We start from the raw sequence: 23,238 nt of genomic DNA, 5'->3' as shown, positions 1-23,238 counted from the left end.
TGGATGGTGATGTTGCTTTTAAACATCCCAGCTAAGCTAAGAAGTGCTGTAAAGTACCAATTTCCACTGACACTTCTGGCTTTATTATCATATAAATTACCTTCTGTTCTAGAAATGGATTAGACAGATTTCCATGCTCTACCTTTCATCCTGACTGGTTTCTTTTCTTTACAAGCTGTTGAGGACATGACAATCAAATCATCAAAAATATTCCGCCTGTACAAATAATTTTAAGAATCATCTAAAGTAAGTGCAGGTTTTCCTTTTTCAGATTATTTTCTTTATACTGTAGGTAGAACCATATTTACACTTTCACTCACAAGGCCTCACTTGTTCAGGCGCTCAGAGGTTTACTCAGAGTATTTTTCATCTGCCATGTCCCTACATGTTACAGTGAGCTCTACAACGTAAACAGACCACTGAACTGTTATTTTAGGTCAGGCCGGGGCCAGCGCCGGCCATCTGGACTGCAAGTTGTTGCCATGTGTCTGATAGCATTTCTCAATCCATAGCTTCCTTGAAATCCTCTGACTTGTGCTTGCTCATTAATAAATCTTTCATTACTTGCTCATGTTTACAAGCAAGGCCAATCAAAAGCATGTGGGTTCCTCCCTGTATTTAGAATAAATTAATTGCTGCTGCTGCCGGGGACCTCTTCATTTTGCTGTGTTGCCATTGTGTATCTAACTTTGACAGTTATGTTTTTGAGCACCTCACGCAGCCACTGGTGAATTGGCTGATGACAGCTCATGCTGAGTTGATCTGATTGTGGAGGCCGCTGTTATCATAGTTGTCACAGCATCCATACATCAACTTTCTCCATCCACAAACTATTTTCATGCAACAGTTATCATCCATATGTATGGTGACTTCTAATGAGCCAGCTGTATTTTTCAGGTAAATAAACAGCAGGTAGATTTCTTTTCTGTTCTTTGGCTGATTCAGTATGGTAGTTTTCCCAATCATCCACCTGGGTCAGTTTACATAAGAAACATATATGAATATTATATACAGTATATACATATACCTAATGTGCTTAATATTGCATGCGCGCCATGTTTTTCCCTAGAGATAATGTGAATCTTATTTCAGCTATTGTACATACTGAACTAGGACTCTATGTTGTGTCCAAATTCAGGATTTATACTCTTGTTTATATGTGTATGTCTATATAGATGCTGTATTTTCAGCTTTCACCAGAGCTGTAATTGAATCCAGCTCAAAGAGCCACCGTCTGCCGTGGAACCTTAGAGACTCCTATAAATAAACAGGCAACACTCCTTCAACACTCGCCTATATGGCACATGGAATGATTAGCTCATGGCAAGAGCTCTCTGATCTTACAGCGTGTAGCCACAACTATTTTCTGTCAGCTACGTCTATAGCTTAACTTGTGGAGTGTGTCAGGAATGTGGTCTCTCAGGAATTCACAAAATTTAGTTAGCCTATATTGTACTGTACATTGGCTTTACACATGATCAGGCATTTTCCATTTGCCTCTCATTATTAGATCTCTCAATTGATATTTTAAAAACCCGTCTTAAGACCAATTTCATTTCTTCAGCCTTAAAATAGTCATCATGATGACATGGATGTCACACTCTGTTTTAATTTAATTTATTTATTTTCCCTCTATTAATTATTTTGTGCAATACAGTTGTATTTTATGATTTATATCCCATTTTTCTTTATTTTATTCTACACTTTTGTTAATTGTCCACTTGATCCTCATAACTCTGTCTCACTTTTCATTTGATTGTATTTCTCAGTCTCTGTAAAGGACTTTGGTCAATTTTTGTTGTTTTTAAATGTGCTCTATTTAACAAATTGACTTGACAAATTTGTTAATGAATGTTGCTGCCTGGTTGAATGAGGTTTCATTTGTGCGGCTTACGCTAACATTTGGATGTATTTTCTTATAATATTTGACAACATTGCCATGCCAATTCTTTGGATTAACTCCTAAAACTACCCATTTAGTTTAGATGCAATGAGCAACATTTGACTACTTGGGAAAGGTTCAAAGACTCAAATAATCACAGAAACAAAGCCCAGATATAGTTAGCTAGTATAGGACCATTAGCTTGTAAAGTTGCTATGGCTAACCATTAGCAAACAGTGGATAGAGCAACAGGAGCATCCCATTGGATTCATATTTACACCTGATGAATGTAAATCCAGTATTCACTCATCTTCTAGCTCTGGGTTCTGAGAAAAAAAAATTGATCATGTAGATGCTTGATTTTCTTCAACAGACACTTCGTCTCTGGCTGTTTTGTACTGGGAATGTGGTTTACACTCAGATTATGTGAATTTATTTGATATTAATGGCACATTATAATAAAACTAAACCTTGCACTCTGTGGGTTGGCCAACCACAACGAGGAGCTAAAGGTGGCTAAAACATGCTAAAAGAGGCCAACAGAGGTGCAATATTAGCAATCTGAACAGTGTGTCAACGTCCATTGTAACGGTCCATGACACTAACGGTTAATCGTTGGCCCTTTCAAATCCAGCAGATAACGGCTGCGGCGAGCTCGACCTGAATCAACAGGAGGAAAGGAGAGAGGAGAGACCAGAAGGTAAGCTACACCCGCCCCGTTATTCAAACTCGTAAGTTACTGTCCTCCTATTGAAAATTAAACCATTTTCTTCCTCGTATAACCTAACAATTCCTGTATTTGGTCACACAGACCACGCCATTTCTTTCCCCATTTTCCTTGAAAGGAACAGCGCCCCTCTGTCTGGATTGCAATGTGTGGTGGTTGCGCGGGGAAGTTACTCTCTAGGCGAAGTTGGCATCCTTTGAGTAGCACTTCATGCTACTGTGAAACTATAGTCACCTCTGGGGGGAAGCTTGGTCAAAATTGTCAAACTGTCAACTAATGAAACCAGAAGAAGGTGGCAGCTTAATTAAGATGAAACAACCGGGAGAGTTAGCAAGTTTTTCCATCAGCTAACAGCTAACGTTATGGCTTGTTTTTGTAAGATTGACGGTTGCTAACAGTTAAGCTAATTGCGATGATGTGTGAATTTCTGGATTTTGGGGAGAAATCGCCGCAGTCAGTAACTGATTGAGAATAGAAAGGAGACCTGGCTACTTCCAAACTGGACCTGCGAAAAACTTTGGTGGACAGAGCAGTTGGACTGAGTGAAAATATCAGTCGTGTCGTCTGTATTAATTGGAAGACGTCAGGTATGGTGGACACCTTTTCCGCCATGATGGACGACGGTCTAACGGTCGCTAAACTACTTCAAACACCAGGTGAGACAACACTCTTCTCACTCTCTGTCTACTTGCTCTAGTTAACATTACTGTGCAGTTGCTGATGTGCTTATGGTGACTAATGGGTAAAATGCAATGTAGTTACCTTGTTTGCCTGAATGTAGCTGTTTGTGTTTGAATATTTGTGTTTTAGTCATAATACATTCAGGGATGGATGGATAGTAATGTATTAATCCCAAAGGGAAATTAAAGTGTTGCAACAGCTGCTTGAGATTTAAAAACAACAACAAAACAACGAGGTAAGTAAAACAAACATACAACTAAAGGCTAAAATATATAAAATAACAAAGTCGACTGACTCATTCAAAAATATATATATATATAAAAAATAGAATAAATAAAAATAGAATAGAGACTAGCGATATAATCATAACTATAATATAGTATTTGATGAGTACACTGTTCAGTGATATTAATATGCTCTTATACACTGTACATTTGTTTAAGTCAGGTGGATATTGCTGTGGTAGTAAGGTGCATGATTCTCTATGGATGTTAGGATTAAGTATGCACTGAAACATGAACAATTACAAAAAGTATATACATATGTAACAGTATATACTGACTGTAATAGAAAGATGATATACAGATGAATCTGAAATGGATAATGTAATTCATAAAAGTCTAGGTGAGCAGTCTGTCTTCACTGCTAGAAGAGGAGTCTCCTCTCCCGACACAGAGGAGAGTCATTGTACAGACTGATGGCAGTTGGCAGGAATGACTCTCTGTAGCGTTCTTTGTCACTTTGAAGACATCTCTTACTGAAAGTGCTCCACCGTTGCCATGGAGTGGATGCGAGATGTTCTCCACGATGCTTACCAGTTTGTGCAGCATCCTCTTTTCCACAACCAGCTCCGGTGTATCCAGAGGTGTCCCCAGTACAGAGCCAGCCTTCCTGATCAGTTTGTTCAGTTTATTAGTGTCCCTGGCTCTGATGCTGCTGCCAACAGCAAATAGCAGCAAAGAATATTGCACTTGCTGCAACAGACTTTGTCATTGTGTGTTGTTCACACACAGAGACACTCAGCACCATGGACAGGGCCTGCCAGGGTTTTGGACATAATATGGAATTTCCCAATTTCACATTGTTTGAAGTTGTGAAGTCGCCTACCTGGTAGTGTGTGCTTTAGAGCTTCAATGATTAGTTTTTTAATCAATTAGTTGATCAACAGAAAATGAATGAACTATTTTTAAAATCGAATGATTGTTTTGGTCTTTCCTTTGTCATACGTGTTAGTAAACTAAATATCTTTGGATTTTTGGATCAGGCAAAATATGACATTTGAAGACATCACCATGAAATTATAAGGGGCATTTTTCACTACTTAAAAAAAAACTTTTTACAGACAAAATGATAAATCAAGAAAGTAATTAGCAGATTTATTGTTAATGGAAATAATTGTTAGCTGCTGCCCTAAAATGCCAAGCATTTGTGTTTAAAATTAGCTTCTCAAATGTGGTGATTTGATGATTTTCTTTGTTATACATACTGTATAATAAATTGAACATCTTTTGGCTTCGGACTGTTGGTTTGACACAACAAGAAATTTGAATACTTCATATTGGACTGTGGAAAATTATAGGCAGCATTTTCCACTATTTTCTAACATTTTATAGACATAACAAATCTAGAAAATAATCAATAATGAAAATAATCATTAGTTGCACTCTCAGTGTGATTGTCTGTAGTCTGTGCAGAGGTCTGGTAGTTGTTGGAAGTTGTGTTGTGCGATGTAATTAGCTTCAGTAAGTAACTTTATAAGAAGTATTGCATGTAGGCTATTTTATATCCCGTGGATTGAGGGGTGTGTAAGTCATGTATTTGATACATGCATTGATGGTTTTGATCTTTAAATTTAATCTGTGAATGACGGTTATGTGGGTCGGTATATTACATTCTGCTACCTGTACTTCATATCCAACAGCATAAGAAGCTGGATAAGCAACATTATGTAAGTCATGTATCTTTATGATATGTGCATTTTGATTTAAACATAAATCTTATTTCTAAATGTCATCACGCAGCTGAAAAAATCTAATATGTGGTTTGTGTATGACACAAACTTCAAATGTAAAAATGTTGTACATGTCACAGTTTTTTAGCCTTTTTAGAGGACATGTCTCACATTTTTCCCAAGCAACACCACTGCTGATCAGTGGTCTGAATAATAATAAGTAGTTCTACTTACAGTCCCTTTACCCCTTCATTAGCTTCATATTGTATATATGGCCATACTTTACAGTATGTTATAGTGTTAGACAGACATTGTCCATGGCTCAAGAACATAGATTCATACACCCACATAGAAACATCCATATACATCGACAAATATAAACACATATACATAGTTAGAGCTGCAACAATTAGTCAATTTGTCATTTGACAGGAGATTAATCTGCAACAATTATAAGTAATTTTCAAACAAAAAAATGCCAAACATTCACGGTTCAGGGCTCTTAGTTTGAGAATTTGCTGTTTTTCTTGGTCTTACATTACTGTACATTTTATATTTGGGGGTTTTGTACTACTTGGTTGGACAAAATAACAGATTTGAGGACGTCACCTTAGACTTCAGGATGTTAGGATGTGCCTTTTTTTTTTCTTTTTTTTTTTACCATTTTCTGATGTTTAATTGACCAAATGATCAATTGTGAAAATAATTGTCAGATTAATTGATAATAAAATAACTATTAGTTGCAAGTTACAAGTAGATAGACTGTCATCATTATGCTGTTGTGCTCAGAGTTGCCATTGCAAAGGGATGAGATTCTCACCATAATAACCGCAACAAGCTCTTGTTTGTATCCAGATGGGACACTAGTTTGATGGAGCTTTAAGTTTTGCTAATTCACTACATTACACACATTTCCACTGTTATCTCAGACATTGTAGGAGAATGAAATAGTAACTGCAAAGATCATAACAGAGGGATGTAGTTGTACTACAAATGTATGTAAATGGATAATGCTTATCTTTAATGATAAATTGGATTTAAGAAACAAAAAACACACTTGATAGCACCTTCAGCTAGAGCCAACATAAGTCTGTAAAACTCATATATTTAGTCTTTTCGTTGAGTAAGTGTGTCATTAAGATGTACGAGTATTCTTTAAACACACTCCATATCAGACACTCTGACTTATCTAATATTACATGATAATGATGAATAAGAGAGTGTGGTGGCTGCCGTCTTTATAAATTTAGATCTGTTCTGGAAAGGCTGCTTCATGTAGTAGATGCATAGTGACCAGGTCAGGGAGTTTTAAGTGACAGAGAAATTGAATTACATTGGCAGCAGCTCCAGAGAAGATGTTCTGGAAATAGGCCGTCCAGTCATTCTAGAAATTGTTTAATTGTGTTCTTTGCCGGGTTTTCATGACTCAGAGGTATTGCTGGCACACACTGAAGTTGTGTCAATTTAATAAAACTCTCCCAGGGAACATCTGACTCGACAAACTTTGAGGAAGTGCAAGCCCCCCAAAAAACAGAATATTTGTATTTGCAGTTCAGCAGATGGCATCAGAGATGATAAAAAATTACCACCACCCTCAAATTCCCTCCACATGAATCAGAACAAGTGTTGTGCAAAATTGAAAGTCAGTCGATAGACAAGATTTGATAGAATGAAGACTCAGATGTTGATTGTTTTATTGTCACTGTTATAAAAGAAGCCAGTTTGGGCCTGTCGTTTGGTCATAAAACTAAGCACCTGTTTTTCTCAAAGTTAGATATCCAGCGATCTTTGAAAAACCCAGAAGGTTTTCACACAACTCTTACAGCTGTTCTGAAGGTACTTATGTTCTAACCATCTAGATGAAAGAATACTGGCCACTGAACAATAAAAACTATTTTTAACCCGTTACCCATTTCCTATCCAAGTAGCTGGAGATGATATCTCACCGCAGCCTCTTTCAGAAAGAGGTAGCATGTTGTATGACATTTAGGAAAAAGCATGGATGTGGACTCTGTAATGTCACAGGTTTCTGAATATTTTGAAGGCACCAACAACAGTGGTGGACTGTAGCTGATAGGCTGAGATGCCTTTCTATCAGGCAAACATACACCAAAACAAACTTCTTTTAAAGCCCAAAGATAGGAAAAAAAATCAAGCTGGTGGAGCCCCCGCCTCTCATTTCTAACAATCTAATTTTCAACAGGATCACAGACAATGAGAGAAAGGTAGCACAGAGAGCAAGGGTCAAAATAAATGAGCTGTGATCTAATAGAGGCGGAAAATCACAGCACTGTAATCTGGATGGGTAGAAGTGCCTGAGCACGTGTTCTTTATTGCTCCACCATATCCAAAATGCTGATGGGCTACAGATGACCGATCTGTACGAGTCAGGCCAGCTGCCCTTGCTGTACGCTAAAGAGAAGGCCAAAAGTCAGGGGGTGAGCTGACAGAGGGAGGGGCAGGTTGTCTCCTATTACTGCATGGGCCGCCAGAACTCAGGCAGCCTTGTTATTCCCTTTCCCAATCCCTCTGCTTTCTATATAACCATGACACCTGCTACACAGCCCTGTGCGCACTCCTCACCACTCCAAACTTTAGGTCTGTAGCTGTGTGAGGAAAAACTAGGAACTCAGGTGTTTGTTTAATGTGGTGTGTTTGGTGCTGGTGAGCAAAAAGAAGCATGAAGTTGTGTTTCAGTGGGCTTTTTTTAATGTTTGACTTAGTAATAAATATGTGATTAACCCCACAGTTAATAGCAGACCTGACACTTCCAGTACAGCCAAAATATCCTTTTATAGCTGAAAAATTATTGAGCTAAATTTTGCTGTAAAGATCTTAAACTGCACTTGCAAAATATAAGTAAAAGATACAAGTAAAAGAAAGCAACAACGCCTGTATTTACAAGAAATTATGCATAGCCCAGCACAAGTGTGTTTAAAAGAAATATATCTGTACAAACTCATGGTCCTGAATTACAGTGAAAATTCACACATTACAGTTACAGCTCATGCAGTACAATTATTAATGTTTCTGGTGATCTTTCACCATTTCTTTACTTTGCATACATGCAAATTGTTGCTGGATGATGTCAGGCTCAGGCAGAATTACAATCATGCAATACAGCTGATCAGTTCATTGTCTACTTTTTAAGATAACAATGTTTATCATATATAAAACGTACAATAATAAACTGAAACTTGCACTTAATTGTAACCACACTGTTGGACATCAGAACTGTATCATTCTGTCCAGAGCCATGTTTTGCCTCAGAGTTGTTGAGACGTCACTTTTGATGTCTCAATTAAACTGGGTAAAGATGAAAGGCTGCAACTTACCCCATGGTTTTTCATTACTGGTGGATCATATAGTCCACATTTAATGGCCATCCTTTGCCAACGCCTAACAAGCTCCCAGAGTGATTTGTTGCTGTTTGGAAGAATAGACGCCCTGTGAAGTCATATGAGAAGGGGGGTTTGTTTTGTGTGTTTTTTGTGTTGTGTTTGTGCTAAGATTTTCCAAGATGATCAACCATGGCAACACAGCTCCATTAAGTTCCTTAATAGTGCATCAATATTATTAAATCTTGGCATGAATTCACAATAAAACAAATAGAGACCAACTGTGAACTCTAGCGAAATATGTAATTACACCCATGTCTTTATTACAGTAAATTAGGACTACATCATATAGGCCTTCTATCCTGTAGCAAAGATGTATAATCACAAAATAATTAAATAACTACATATATGTTCCTGTCATTGTGTCCCAAGATTAGTCTACATGTCCTGTACAGGAAATGTCCAGGAAGTGGTGACTCTGGGGGAAGAGACTGATTGACCATTCACAAAAGGATACAAGACACACCTTAGATTGTATGCACCACTAACCAACTACAGAGCAAATATTTGGCATGGGACTACTGCATCGTGAGAGATTTTTTTAAAACTTGCTTTCTTTCATGTTAAATTATTGAGATTCAATATATCTTTTTTCTTACTAAACAGCATATGCGGTATATTAAGTTACAACTGTCTGAGGAGACTCAGTAGGACATTTCTTTTGTGGTTTGCAAAGATGGTGTTCAACCAGTTTTCAAAAGACACACAAATACTACTAAAAATGTTCCATAACTTTTTATCAGACTTGTTATTCTCCTTTCATGTCACGTACAAAAAAGTTACCTTTTTTCAAGTAGGCCTACCTTTTTTCAGTTTTCATCTGGAACAAAAAAGAAAAAATCACTGATAAGCAGCTGCCCTAGAATTACATCAAGCTCTTTGTAAATTACTGTAAAAAACAACAAAATGACATTATTAAGGAGACCATAACAATGTACAGTAACAGGATAATTGCGATAGGTTTACATAGTCCGAATATAAATAAAGATGTAGCTGTTACCCTGTTATGTTTCCTTAAAAAAAATCATTCAGATGCTACAATTTTTAGGATTACTTCTGCTTTATGTATTGAATAGTGAATGACTTGAAAAAAACTTACTGTAGTTGAGCCTGGAAACAAAATCCTAAACTGTAATTTTCATGTATTCTTATCTGTACATTTATACCTCAAATATGTAAGAGAAGTTTAAAAGTAATTGAAATTAATCACAAAAAACAAATATCCACATATTGTTCACAAAATAAGTTGATTTGTATAAACAGTAAATGTAAAAAAAAAAAAAAAAAAGTCCCCCTTAATTTCACCAACTGCTCAAACAAATCAACTGAATCTAAAAGCTGTCTGTGGTGACGCTGATGACCTGCGGCTGCACTCTGTTCCTGTTGCAGCTGAAGAGCCAGGCTGCCCTCCTGTGGCGATAGCGCTTGGACAGCAGCACATAGAGCACCGGGTTGACACAGGGGTGCAGGTACTGGAGCACAGTGCAAATAAAGTAGAACATCTCCCAAGCCTGTCCGTGTTGGTACAGTCCCAGGTACACACACAGCTCCAGCACGTAACCAGGCAGCCAACACACTGAGAAGGTAGCAGCAGCCAAGAATACCATGACAGAGGCTCGGCGGGTGTTCCTGGCACTAGAAACGGACATTACAGGGCTCTTGTGGAGAAAAAGAGCGAGGCGGACATAGTTGAAGGCGATGACCAGCATTGGAACAAAATAGTAAAGTACAAACTGGCTTAGGATCACTTGGTAATGATGCTCATGAATGGTTGGAAGGCAGAAGCTGAAGTTTACCAGGCTTGGGCCCAAGCTCTCTTTGGTGGCAAAAATTCGCAGCGGCAGGCTGATGAAGAAGCTGAGGGCCCAGACCAGGACAAACATGAGGATGACCAGGTCCATTGTGGGCGGCTGGTATGGGTTGGTGATGATCATGGCGCGGGTCACAGACACAGCACACAGTGAGTAGGTGCTGGCTGCCAAGCTGAAGGCTAACAGGAACTGATAGACCTTGCAGGAGGTGTTACCCAGAGGCCAGGAGTGGCTGACAGCGGAGTGCAGGGTGAAGGGGATGAGCAGGAGGGTGAGGAAGTCGGCCAGTGTCATACTGAGTAGGAGGATGTCGAGGCGGTTCTTACGCAACGTATTGTACTTTGCGAACAAAGAGAAGACCAGAAGGTTGGCACAGAGTCCAATGCCCAGGATCACCCCACAGGTGCAGGCAAAGATCAGCCCATAGGTGTTGGGAACAGCCATATTATCATCGACTTGGCATCACCTTTCAAATAAAATGTATATAATTTTTTTCATCATTTATGATTTTTTAATGAAAGCCGAAAGTTACAAATCATGTCTCTAAATGTTTTGTTGCAAGCTTGACCAAAATACATTTTGAGTTAATCAAAATGTTAATCAAACTTCAAAGGCTTTTGTAAACCCACAGAGATATAAAATATATAACTTCCCCCAAAACATATGTATATAATGTTATATTGCCATAATGAGAGGCACAGAGTTTTTACATGCAGCAGCAAAATGGCTTTCCACTTACAAACAAAATATTTTGAGACATAACAGACAGCTGATCTTAACTTAATTTCTACGGATAGTGTAGTTAACAGTTAGGTGTTTGTCTTATCACAGTTTATAACATTTTAAAATTGTGACAGATGCAACAACTATCCATAATTTTGACATACTCACCATTGTCATTCCTCAAAGCAGAATCTTGTAGCTCATGTCTATGAGTGAACTATCCTCATAATATAAACTGGAGTATTCTCTTTTAACGGTGTCCATCCTATTAAACTGGACTGAAGACGGGAGAGATGGCAGCCTCTCAGGACTCATTACAAAGTGTGATTGCTGAATGTGGACGGAAGAAAAGCAAACATCACCTGGGTCAAATTGATTCTGGATGACTAGGTTTAAAGAGAAACGGCCTCAGACCAGCTGCTGAGAGAACAGTGATCCACTGTACATGCTTGTTTTGTTATTATTATTATTATTTTTATAGGATGTGTGTATTTTTTGTTTATTTTTTGGTTACTTCCATTTTTAGTAACAGCAGCACCTGACTTCAACAATTCTTTAACTTTCTGATGTGATCTGTGTGTTTTCTATATTAGCTATTTGAATAAATCGAAATAACTAATGGGCTCAAGCTTCATTGCTGTTTTTTAAAAGCTTGTACTGACCTTTCCTGACCTTTTACAGCTCCAACCATTAGTTGATTAATCAATTAGTTGATAAACAGATAACAAACTATTTTGATAATTAATGAATCAAACAATGAATCATGGTCCCAGCCTATAAAATTGGATAAGTGGCTTTCATCGTCTAACATTGCAGTAAATTTAATTTCTTTGGGTTTTGGACTGTTGGTTGGACAAAACAAGACATGAAGAGATCTTGAAAACTGACGTGTATTTTTGGCTCTTTACTCCGCCAAACAAGTAATCAATTAATCACAATATAATGATTTTAGCCCCCACTGTTTTTGTTCATACTGTGTGAGTTCTGTTTAAAAATCAGCACCTTAACTACTGTACACTTTTCAAAAGACCAGTCCATTGATTACGTTCTGTGTTCCTCCCCTTCTCTGGAGATATTAATGTCTCTCTCCATTGTTTGATTGATTTCTTCTGTGTTAGCTGCAGGCTCCTGACGACGGCTTTATCAGGCTTTCCACAGCATTTATGACTCTGTGTCAGCTAATGGCCTACAGTGTACACTGCTGCTCTTAGCACAGGATATAGCTGACGCTGATGCATTTGCTATCCCCTCCATTACCAGTGTTTGTGCCGTTCAGTCAGCGGCTGTTAAAAATGCCACATGTTCTCAAGTGGGACATTAACAGCTTCACTGTGTGTCTGTCCGTGCCGAAAAGTCAACAAAAACATTGATGTTTTTTGTTTTTCCAAACCCATACCAAACCTGTTTAGACCCAAATATTATACTTAATTAAGCAGAAAAGCCATCCTCCACAGATACAGCAAGGTCAAAGGTCGCAATTAAATACTGTACAAATAAACAGCCCTGAAACAAAAAGAGATTCAAAGACTTAGTAGAAGTAGTTGATTAATCGATTAGTCGATCGACAGAAAATTAATTGTCAACAATTTGTATAATCGATTGACTGATTGAATCCATTTTCAACCAAACATTTTCCTGTTTCCAGCTTTTCAAATGTGAGAATTTGGTGATTTTCTTTGTCTTGTATGACAGAACTACAAAACAAGTAAATTTGAAGATGTGACTTTGGGCTGTTGGAAATTTTTCACCAATCTCTGGCATTTTATTGACTAACAATTAATCGCCTAATCGTGAAAGTAATTGATGATGAAAACAATAGTTAGTTGCAGCCCTATAGTCTACTCCATATAGATACAATAGGTATCTGATTATGTTGCAGAATAATCTCGTTTGTAATCACTCTGTTGTGATGCAAGAAATAAAACCAGCATTCAGTGTGTTACCAACATACCTGTTTTGGATCAAGGAGGGCTGAGGGGTTCCATTTAGCTCCACCTGAAACCACCAACACTTGAAATACACATGTATGCTCTCATGGGACAGTGACAAGTTTCGGACTTGTCATTAGGGCTCCAACAAACAATTATTTTTTTCGTTTTTATTTCAATTGATTGATTGTTTGGTCTAAAAAATGTCAGGAAAAAAGTTTTAAAAAGGCCACCACAGTTTTCTAAAGCCTGTGGTGATGTCTTCAAATGTTCTGTTTTGTCTGACCCACAGTCCAAAATCCAAAGATATTCAATTTAATATCATATAAGACAAAAAAGAGCAGCAAATGCTCTTATTTGAGAAACTTGAAGTAAGTAAGTTTGGCATGTTTGAGAACAAAGACACCATGAATCAAAAATGTTTCTAATGGCTACATTTTTAATGTTTGATTAACTGGAAACATGTACAGTATGCTCTCAGTGCAAGTGAAGAACATTAAATGAATCTGACAGCCCCCGACTCGGGCTTGTTCTATAAAAATAAACTATAATGTAAGATGATGAGAGTGGGTTTGATGAAGCATCCAATAAGTTACAAGTCCATGAGGGATCTAAGGTGGGAAGAGAAAGCAGGACCATCAAAAAGAAACATCAATTTAAAACTCAACCACAAAAGAACATGTACAGGATATAACTAAAGTGCATTATGGAATTTAGTCAGCAGCACCACGATACATTCACAAAATAAATATACACTTTCAAAATGAAATAAATTATGGCAGAACAGTTCGAGCAGATGTATTCATTGAACAGTTTGTCATGACTGTAAGTCTGTAAAAGGTCAACGCATAAAGAGCCAAACAAAAGTTGACCACACAGCCCCAATTTTTGTGAAGTTATTATATTCAGACAATAAATATTTCCTCCTAAGCTGTATGTGTGCACACAGCCTGTTAAAGATGACACCATATGGCACTGTTTTGAAGTAAATCAGGGTTACAGAGGCGTACAGATTTTCCAAATAAATATGGACCTAAGGGGATGTTATGATGATAGTTCATGAAACTCCAGGAATTATGAGATTGTCATAAAACACAAAAATACAAACAAAGCAAAATTATCATACAAGCACAGCCCCGTGGCCGTAATATGAGGTGACTGAGTCAGCCATGTTTTGAGTCCCTCAGACCTCAGTCTAGTTGAGCCTGTGTCAGTGTCTTAGCACAGCACCTCGCTGGTTATTATCTCAGCCATGGTACTGCGTCTTTCGTAGCTCCTTTTGTTGTGATCGACCGTGCCCGCCTCCGTTTCTTGTCGCTCTCTCTACGCCGGCCTAGCCTCACCTTTTTTTTCCTCTTGGTGGCCACCTTTAGTGGCTGGTCCTTATAAGCCAGAGCCTTGTTGGTCTCCTGCGGCAGGTTAGGGCCCTCTCTGTCCATCCTGAACCTGTCAGGGAGGTTCTTAGTGGCCCCTGGGGGCTTCTGGTGTAGAGCATTCCCACTGAAGCTTGGGGTTCTGCTTTGCGGAGGTGGAGCTCGCTCATCAGCTGTGTGCACCTCGTCCAGCAGCTCCTGCAGCCACAAGCGACGCTTGAACTCCTGCAAGGAGCGGCCCTTGTCGTGCATCAGCTGGGCGTGGCTCACTGACCTCCTCCTAAAAGCAGGAGAGTGAAGTCAAATAAATGTGTTGTAGAAACAGACAGAAAGTGGTATAAAAGATTAATTTTGTGATTAGATACTAGCATCTTACAACTGCATTATGCATTAGGAGAGCAGTCAGAGAACCAAATTCACTTTTCTCTTTGTCTGTCAGAAATCCGTTTAATTTATTTTATACAGTCAGATTTCTCCTGGATAGTTAAACAACTTAATATTTTATGACTTAGCACCAACAAAACTTCAAATGTTTCTTTTTTGTTTGACTATTTTTGTAATTTCATGTTATACCACAGTGTCAAGTTTATATGTGAAACAGTTACAGACGTGTTGGCAGCTGAAATTGAAGTTCAGGCTCCAGGAAACCTCAGTGCAGTAGGTGGCAGCATAAACAAGTTTCTGAGAGTCATCACTGATCTGAGCTCAAGTCCTCAAAAACCCACAAAGTGGGAAAACCTCCTGTACCTTAATTTTATCTGTGCAGGTAAACTCTGGTTGTCTTTTCTAGATATAAATAAGTCCAGTATTTCAACTATTTTTCTTTCTCATGTTTAACTATTTTCTAGTCTCTCCTTTTTTAAGTTAAAAATTGCACAACTTCAGGATCCATTTCTTATAATTAATATAAAAAAATAACTCACATTCTGCTACTAAGTGCATCAACTGGCCTCCCATAAAGAGTCACTGGGGAGCACAGCAAAAACACAGCCAGACTCCACTGGTGAAGCATGGCTATAGAGCACATCCTTGAGCCTAAGATCTGAAGAACACAAGAAATATTATTGTATTAGTCACTGCAGTTACTGAATTAAGATTTTGATCTACAAATTAATGCTAAACTCTTCATTTGCTGTTCAACAGTTTATGACACTAGCAGTGCAGTTGAAAAATGACACATTTCCTGTGAACGTGAGATCTCTCAGCCGGCATAAACAGTTCATCAAAAATAAAGAAGAAGCAGAGACTTACATGTTATGAATTTTTACAGTGAAAATCCACAAAAAGGTCAGTCTGGAAGCTCTTAAGAGATGATCCTGTTGCAAAAATTATTTAAAAAATTACTCTGCCAAATACAGTTTGGCCAGTTACAAACTTTTGTCCAGATCCATTGGTGTGAAGGCAGCCTGGGGAAATCCCCTGCGAGTCTGCTCCATTCATTTGCCTCCCAACAGTGTGTGTTGAGCTATTTATTTCTCCCCAGTGTCCCAATTAAAAGAGAGATAAAGATAGAAAGAGCAGCAGCAGCAGCCCATCAGCTGCAGAGCTGCCACTCCACTCCAGCCTGCAGTGATCTCATGGAGAGTAACGCTGAAGCATCATCTCTGGTGGCCGGAGTCGGAGAGGAGAGCTGAGAGGGGTTTTCAGTCCAGCACTGTGAGTGAGCCTGTGTGAGTCAGTCTGAGAGAGGCACAGAGAGAAACTCAAACTCCTCTTTGGGTGAAGATGCAGGCGCTACCTTAGCCCCTACCCATTAAGTCCAGTCCTAGCACCCTCCCCTCCTCTCCCTCTCCCTACCTCCCCCCACCCTTCACACACACCTGCTGTGATAAGGAGGTGGCGCCCATGCAACATCCAGACCACCACACAACAAAGAGGATACTGAGGACAAGCTTAGGAAGAACTATGTTTTTAACCAATTTTAAATTCCATTAACTGTACTTTAAGTCCACCACTAATTCCATCATAAAGAGGTCAGAAATGACAGGTGTCCACCAATGGAGGTAATCATGTGTTACCAAGCGGAGAGCGTATAAGGGGAGGGGCAGGTTTACTCCAAAGTAAACAGCTAGGCCTAACCACTTTCCCGGGGGAGAATGACCATAACCTCAGAGAAACCCAACCCACAGCCTCTCACTGCAGACCATTCAATTCACCTCCACTCTGCCTCAGCAAACCAGCTCACCACCGAATGGTTACAGTGGGCTCTGAGGTATCTCTGAAATCCAGCTAATAAGGAAAGTGGAGAGCTTTGTATTGAGGCAGCTGTATACAATCCTAGGATGTGTGTGGAGCATGAAACCCAATCTAAAGCATTTGGTCACATTTGCACTTTTACAGAAATGTAATGAATACATTAAGGTACAGCAGTCTGATGTAAGAAGGAGCTATGTAGCTAAAACTGCATGTATTTTTGGAGTCACAATGATTGACAGAGCTCTGTATGCCCAAGTGTAGTAGTATATGCCACTAGGGCTGTGTGATAATTCAATATTATCGCTTTTTGACTTTTAGCAGAACAATATCGAGATGATGTGATCACACCATGTTATTGTTCTATGAATGTTTGTCGTCCAAGTTAATGTTTTAAGATATGATTTAAAACTTACATGTTTTACTGACATGTTTGGTTTCATGCAGTGCATACACGATTCATTGTTTTGAACTTCAGTTTTATCATTTTAAATAGAATTTCCATTCTGTTTCCATATCATGACATTGTGATAAGGTTGATATATTGAACATATGATTTTAATGTGGCTGTAGAAGGCTTTTTTAATTTGTAGTTGAATGAATCCATATTGTTTATGATTAGTTTATGAATAAAAAAGTAGTAATACTGGCAATTGGGCACTTTTTCTTTATTAGGATTTTGGTTGTGATGACATTTAAACAAACACAGGATTCAGTGATTTTAATAAAACTTCTAATGAGTTCTTAGTAGCACTTCAGCATACAAGAGTGTACACGATAAGAACTAAATACTAGTAACATTGTTGTGATCATTCATTCACCAGTGGGCTGGAAATCACCAAAGATTGATAATTAACTGATCAGTCATTTTTAAATGATGATGTTGCAAATGAAGATGTGAAAATAAAATAAATCTGTAAATAGTTTAAACACGGCCAAGTCCACAGCATGCTAGAAGCCCTGTGAAGCTGTATTTAGGTGTTGCTTTACGCTAAATGCTAACATGCTGATGTTTAACAGGTGTCATGTTCACCATGTCCGACATCTTAGTTTAGCGTGTTAGCATGCTTTGTTTCATGCAGATATTTGTTCATAAACCAAAGTATTGGAGCAATTGCATATTTGACCTGATGGTGGCGATGGATTACAAGAGGTTTTTCAAGTCCTTACAGTTCATCCTGAGGGGAACATGATTGTCTCAACCATATTTCAAGACTGTGAATATCTGTTTAAAAAAAATGCTCCATCAAGTGAATGTGGAGATATTTAACTTGTATAAGGGGAAACTTTGGCCTGCTGGTGGCGCCAGATGAAGGATTACCAAAGTCAGTTGGATTCATCCTCTGGGGACCATGAATCTCTGTACAGAATTTCATGGCAATCCATCTAATACTGCTCGACCAACAGTCAGACTGAGGGCGTTTTCAAACCTATAGTTTGTTTGCTCTGGTCCAAATCAGTGGATGAGTTGTTAACTTGGTGTGTTTTCCCTTTGGTTCAGTTTGTTTTCACACTGAGAAAAATCAAAGCGAACCAAAATGCGTCACTACAAGCTGCACGAGAACGTTCATTCCACTCATTGTCAGATGTATCTGGGGAGGGAACAAGAAAATAACCAGAGGAAGAAGGTCCTTAAGAAGTTCTTCTGGCCAAATGCAATGTTCTTCATTGCACTAGTCCAGGTCGGACCTCAATTAATCCTCCAGCTAGCTTCTAGCAGCTATTTATTTTGCTCATCTGCATCCCAGTATGCAAAGCACACCCGGCTGCGGGAGCTGTTTAGCTCAAACTTGCAGAGTACGCCTGGTAGTTGGGTCGGATCGAGGTCAGATCACGTTCCCACCACAAACAAACCACTCCAGAGTTTGTTTGGGACCAGACTGAGACCACATCCTCCAAACGAATCGCACCAAGGAGGAAAACGAACCAGAGTCCGATTCAACCGGACTAAACAGCACAGGTCTGAAAATAACCAGAGAGACAGACTGACATTGCCATCCATAAAAACGTGTGTCCTTTGCAAAATTAACTGCAGTCTGACAATGTTTGATCTTATACATGTTGCATGAACTGAAGACCCTTAACTCTGCATGATCCTCTTCCTGTGAAACTTTACGATCCTGAATCATACAGTTGGAAAATTCTGTCCACAACATTCCTGTTACATTATGAACATGGACTCAAATTAAAGATACCAATTATTATGAAAATGGATACTATGTGTAATCAGGGTTCATGTGAGTCCCTCAGTTGTGGTTGATGTCCGTGTAGGTCTGACAGCAGATTGTTCTCAACCCAGTTAAATGTTCCTGTGATTGATTTCAGGGTCATGACCCCTCAGTACAGGGTGTGCAGATAGCTGGTGCATTTGTATGGAAATGTTTTCTTTGTCCAAAACTCCTCTTTATTATCTTTACCATCACCTTCATCTCTTCTGATCCATCAGACCTTATTTGCTGGTTGTTAAATTTCAGTTTTTCAAGGTCTTGAGACTTTTGAATCTTCTGAATTAGCACTATTTCTAAGTTTTATTCTAACTTTCATCCCAGTGGAACAAAATGGAGTAAAAGCTAAATCCAGTATTTCATTATGCGGCTCAGAAGCATGTCTGCTATTTGCCTGCGAACTATTCTAGATTATATCATTATAAACATTATGAACCAGCACATTTTCACATTAAACTCACTTGTTTTGAGCATTCATCAGGTTGTGTGTGTTCTCACTGTGTTGTAATAATCATTGTTTTAGCAATGACTAAAAGTAATCATTAAAACAGATAAATGGAGGTTACGTCCATTATAACGTAGCTAAATACAGAACACTGTGTCATACTCTGCCTGTTCTCAGGGAGTAATTGTTTAAATTGTTTGCGTGATTATGATGAATAAGGTCCATTCAAAATCATGAGTCATTTATTTGGGTACCGTACCTACATGCACTGTTTTAGTGGGACGGAATAACTTGCATTTCTCCTCATGAATAAGACCCATAAATTATTTTTGTGAACATTGGTATTAGTAGAATCACTTCAGGCTAGACTGTAGACCAGTTGGTGGTAAATTACTTAATAGAGGGCTCAGTATTTTACAAGCAGTAATGATTCAATTCAGCAAGGGGTCCAGAAGGGGTTTGGGGCTGGGACAAATATATGGCAGACCCCCCTGCTGTCTCCAAAACTCAGCTTTCTTCTGTTTCCAACGAGTCTGCCCCAAACTTCCAACACTTTAACATTTGGTAGGGAAAAAATACCTCATTTGATTCCATTCTGCAAAGACTTTACCTGCAAAAAAATATGAAAAAAATCCCATTTCCTGGCAGACGGCAGCATGTGGAACGGGAGCCAGGAAAGCTGCTTTTGATTCATGCTAAATTGCACTCTCAACACAGAACAGTATTCCTGTCCGTTTTTCATCCTTTTCACACTGCACCTACTTCACATTCACACATACAGAAGGTATACACACCCACCACAGTTTCAAAGAATTTGTACCCTCCTGTTCCAAGCAGCTAGCTCATACACACTCTGCACAGAGAAACACCCTCATTTCATGTATAAATTCAGAGGTCAGCATCTATTTTTGGATGTGTTGTACCCATTCCCTGAATTGGCCCACCCTATTATGTCATAAATCCTGGCCTTGCTTCCAGCAACAGTTCCTGCTTTTGTTGTGGAGTTACATTCAGACTCAGTATGTACTTGGCATGTACATTACGATTCTGTCCGTGCCAGGAAGTCAGTGGTAATTCCCATACAACTCACACACTGACTTTGTCAGCATCCTCTGTTCATGCTTTAAGTGAAATTTGAACATTACAGCAAAGTGAAAAGTGAAGACATGTACACTGAAAACATGCAATACCTGTTTTTAGAAAAATAAATTCAGCACAGTTTCTGTTGGACAAACTTATACAATAACTGAAATGTCATCTGTAACCATATATTCAGCTGCAAAGAACAGAATCAAAGGTTTTACAGTGTATTTGATAATGGTCCCTTTATGATGCAGTCAGAGCTTTGATCACTTGGCCGTTTGTTCACATGGGAACTTCAGGTTTGTTATCCTGGAAAACCTCACTTGAAAAATGACTTTTGCAGAGTTACTTTTCCTTCTTTATGGTTTTTTAACGGTGAGTTATGGGGCGCTTCAGTTAGTTTATCTGAGGCATGCTTTATAATGTCGTATTGTGGGCAGTTGGAGGAGTTTTCTGTTAATCATTCACACCTACCAATCATAACTGTCGTCCCTGGAATGCTCTTTATTCCTCTCTACCTTCTTCTGGTTCAGCTATTTTCAACAGCTCTGCTACTGAGGCAGCGTTTTGCTCATGAAAGCTCAGGAGATGCAATTTAAAATTGATGCACTCTGTTTTCTTTTCGGTTGGTGGTTTATTGGTGCTTAAAATGTGTCACATATGTGGTTACATTAATTCAAGACATTCAATGACATGAAATCAGCTTTCTGGGGATAAAAATTACTTTGGCATACAGTAGAGATGTGCAGAACATTTAGCTTTAATTATATTGCAGTTGAAATGCTGTGAGTGCTGACTTTGTTTAAATCGTGATTTATTTGGTTACATGGAAAACTCTGAAATGTATTGTCTAATCTTTCCATGAAATTTCTGCCAGTATGTGAGAGCAAAGCCACAGTTTTGTATGTGCTGAGCCTGAAAAAGAGTTGTTTAGTGTATTGTTTTTTTCTCTGTGGGGTGAAGCAGACCTGTGTTTGCTATTGCAACTTGTTGAAAATATATATTCCTGGCATTTTCAGGCATCGTGTGACCAAACTTCTGTGCTTTCGACAGCTGATCTAACTCCATCTGCTGAGTAAGAAAAAAAGGTAGTAAGCCGACCATGATTCAAGATTTTTTTATTATTAAATGGACAACAACATATTGTCCATTTAATAATAAAACAATTAAATTAATGGAAAATATATGAAATTATTTGAATTGTTAAATATAGTTGTGATTCCATGTTTAACTTTTTTTATAGTGACTTGGATTAAATGTATAAACTTTGCACTGGTATTGCTATGGGTGACACTGACTCAAAAGAAATGTAGCATCCATTAGAGCTTGACTGACAAATTTGCCAGGATGATGCTGTATATTGGCCGCTATGAGCCTACGGCAGATAAATCGGTATCTGCATATATGTCGTACAAAAAGTAATAGTAAAAGTAAGAAATTGCAGTACAGTTTAGGTGGTTTAGATGTGTCTCCATTACACAGTTTGTCCTCCAGAGAGCGCTGAAAAATTTATTTTTCAGCAGTAAAACAACAGTACATATCTTGGTAACAATTATCAAAAATCTGTTTTTTATTGGTTTATGTGAGCGTATCATTCCAAAAAAAAATCATACCAAAATCAATCTATGTCATAAGTGTAGCAGCTACAGCATCCAGAGCTTGAAAATTAAATGATCAAATTTTCGGAAAAGGCTACCAGTAAAGATGTTGAAGTGATGAAGCTCATATCTATTGAGAGAAAATATTTCTCACAAATCTATGTTTAATATAATATTTCACATCTTCAGATGCAATATATTACATTACATGTATGTAATACATGTAAATACATGTAAATTTACAGGTTTTAAGTTTATGCTTCTAATAACAAATGCAGACTTTTAGATTCTGAGCTAAAATGCATAGTGGACAGTTTAGTCAGGATGTCAGAAAAGGGTCACTGCTCCACACTTTAAGAGGCGTACATCCTGAACATTACCTAATTCCTGCTCAGGGTTAACAAAACATGGCCTCCTCTGTCACGCATTTATTTGATCTGAAAGTAGCTGCAAGATTTGTCTGTTTCTGTTTCTACTGCATGATATATGATCATCCTCCTCAGGTAGCGCTTTGGGGCTGATTCCTTATTTACAACTAGATTTTTTTTTTTTATGTTAACCATAAATGTCAAGCTCCTGGAGACAGTGAGTCGGGGAGGTCCTACCAGGACAAAAGCATGTTGTCCAGACTCAGTCTAGAGCACAGGTACATTAAATCATTATTTTTCAGACAGGAAATATCTGCCATTGGACATTTTGCCCGTAAAATGTATTTCTAAGATGAAATGATTCCTGCTTGGCAGAGCTTTACTCTCATCTTAGCTGGAGTGTATTAACACTGATCTATTCACTGTGAGAGCTTGTTTCTAGTGAAAACCTTAAATGTTGTCCGTCTTATGATTAAACCGTGTATTTGATCATGTCCTAGATGTGATTCAGAGTGATTCAAAAAGCAGAAAAACAAGTCCAAGTCCAAGAGTCTTTGACCTGGCCTTATGAGGTGCCCACCACATTAGCATTTCTCTCTTGGCAGATGTGGATGGTGGGGTGTGTGACTGTGGCTGGCCTCTCTGCAGTGGCCCTGTGCTGCAGGCTCTAGGGAAGGGGGAGGGGGCTCCTTATTCGCCCCCCCCAAACCCAAACCACAAGCTGCCCGATGTCTGATGCCCCCCTCTCACTCTGCTGACCTCGGAGGCAGACCCCAGGCCAGCTGGACGCAGCCTGAAACCCCACACAGTCACCACATAGCCACCACCAATGGCCGCCACCTTTCTGCCCCT

The 23,238-nt window shown here is 38.7% G+C and overlaps 3 protein-coding genes across 3 annotated transcripts in view; 1 reads left to right on the top strand and 2 right to left on the bottom strand.

Annotated features, from left to right (window-relative positions):
- The first annotated feature begins 3,178 nt into the window (after nt 1-3,178).
- ldhbb (lactate dehydrogenase Bb) overlaps nt 3,179-23,238 on the top strand; it is a 64,623-nt gene continuing 44,563 nt past the window's right edge. The window contains exon 1 of the mRNA XM_067590215.1: nt 3,179-3,265. Coding sequence (XP_067446316.1) covers nt 3,199-3,265 — 67 coding nt within the window. The 5' untranslated portion in view covers nt 3,179-3,198. The remainder of the gene's footprint in view (nt 3,266-23,238) is intronic.
- On the bottom strand, nt 3,915-13,182 carry LOC137183283 (galanin receptor 2b). Its single transcript, XM_067590218.1, has one exon. The coding sequence runs from the start codon at nt 10,892-10,894 to the stop codon at nt 9,971-9,973; it is 924 nt and encodes a 307-aa protein (XP_067446319.1). The 5' UTR covers nt 10,895-13,182; the 3' UTR covers nt 3,915-9,970.
- LOC137183284 (parathyroid hormone-related protein-like) lies at nt 13,324-17,227 on the bottom strand. Its single transcript, XM_067590220.1, has 3 exons — nt 15,726-17,227; nt 15,398-15,516; nt 13,324-14,754 (listed from the first exon to the last, which is right to left on the bottom strand). Exons 2-3 carry the CDS (start codon nt 15,499-15,501, stop codon nt 14,343-14,345), a joined length of 516 nt encoding a protein of 171 aa, XP_067446321.1. The 5' UTR covers nt 15,502-15,516; nt 15,726-17,227; the 3' UTR covers nt 13,324-14,342.

Source organism: Thunnus thynnus, chromosome 5 (genome assembly GCF_963924715.1).
Source record: "Thunnus thynnus chromosome 5, fThuThy2.1, whole genome shotgun sequence".
Taxonomy (NCBI): domain Eukaryota; kingdom Metazoa; phylum Chordata; class Actinopteri; order Scombriformes; family Scombridae; genus Thunnus; species Thunnus thynnus.
The sequence above is the reverse complement of the archived record's forward strand: the minus strand, read 5'-3'. Positions and strand labels throughout refer to the sequence as shown.

Bases quoted from the DNA above. Each gene is read 5' to 3' on its own strand.
- LOC137183283 (XM_067590218.1), bottom strand. From the start codon at position 10,894: ATGGCTGTTCCCAACACCTATGGGCTGATCTTTGCCTGCACCTGTGGG.
- LOC137183284 (XM_067590220.1), bottom strand. From the start codon at position 15,501: ATGTGCTCTATAGCCATGCTTCACCAGTGGAGTCTGGCTGTGTTTTTG. The intron at 14,755-15,397 runs GTGAGTTATTTT...TCCTGCTTTTAG, and splicing joins GATGCACTTAGTAGCAGAAT to GAGGAGGTCAGTGAGCCACG.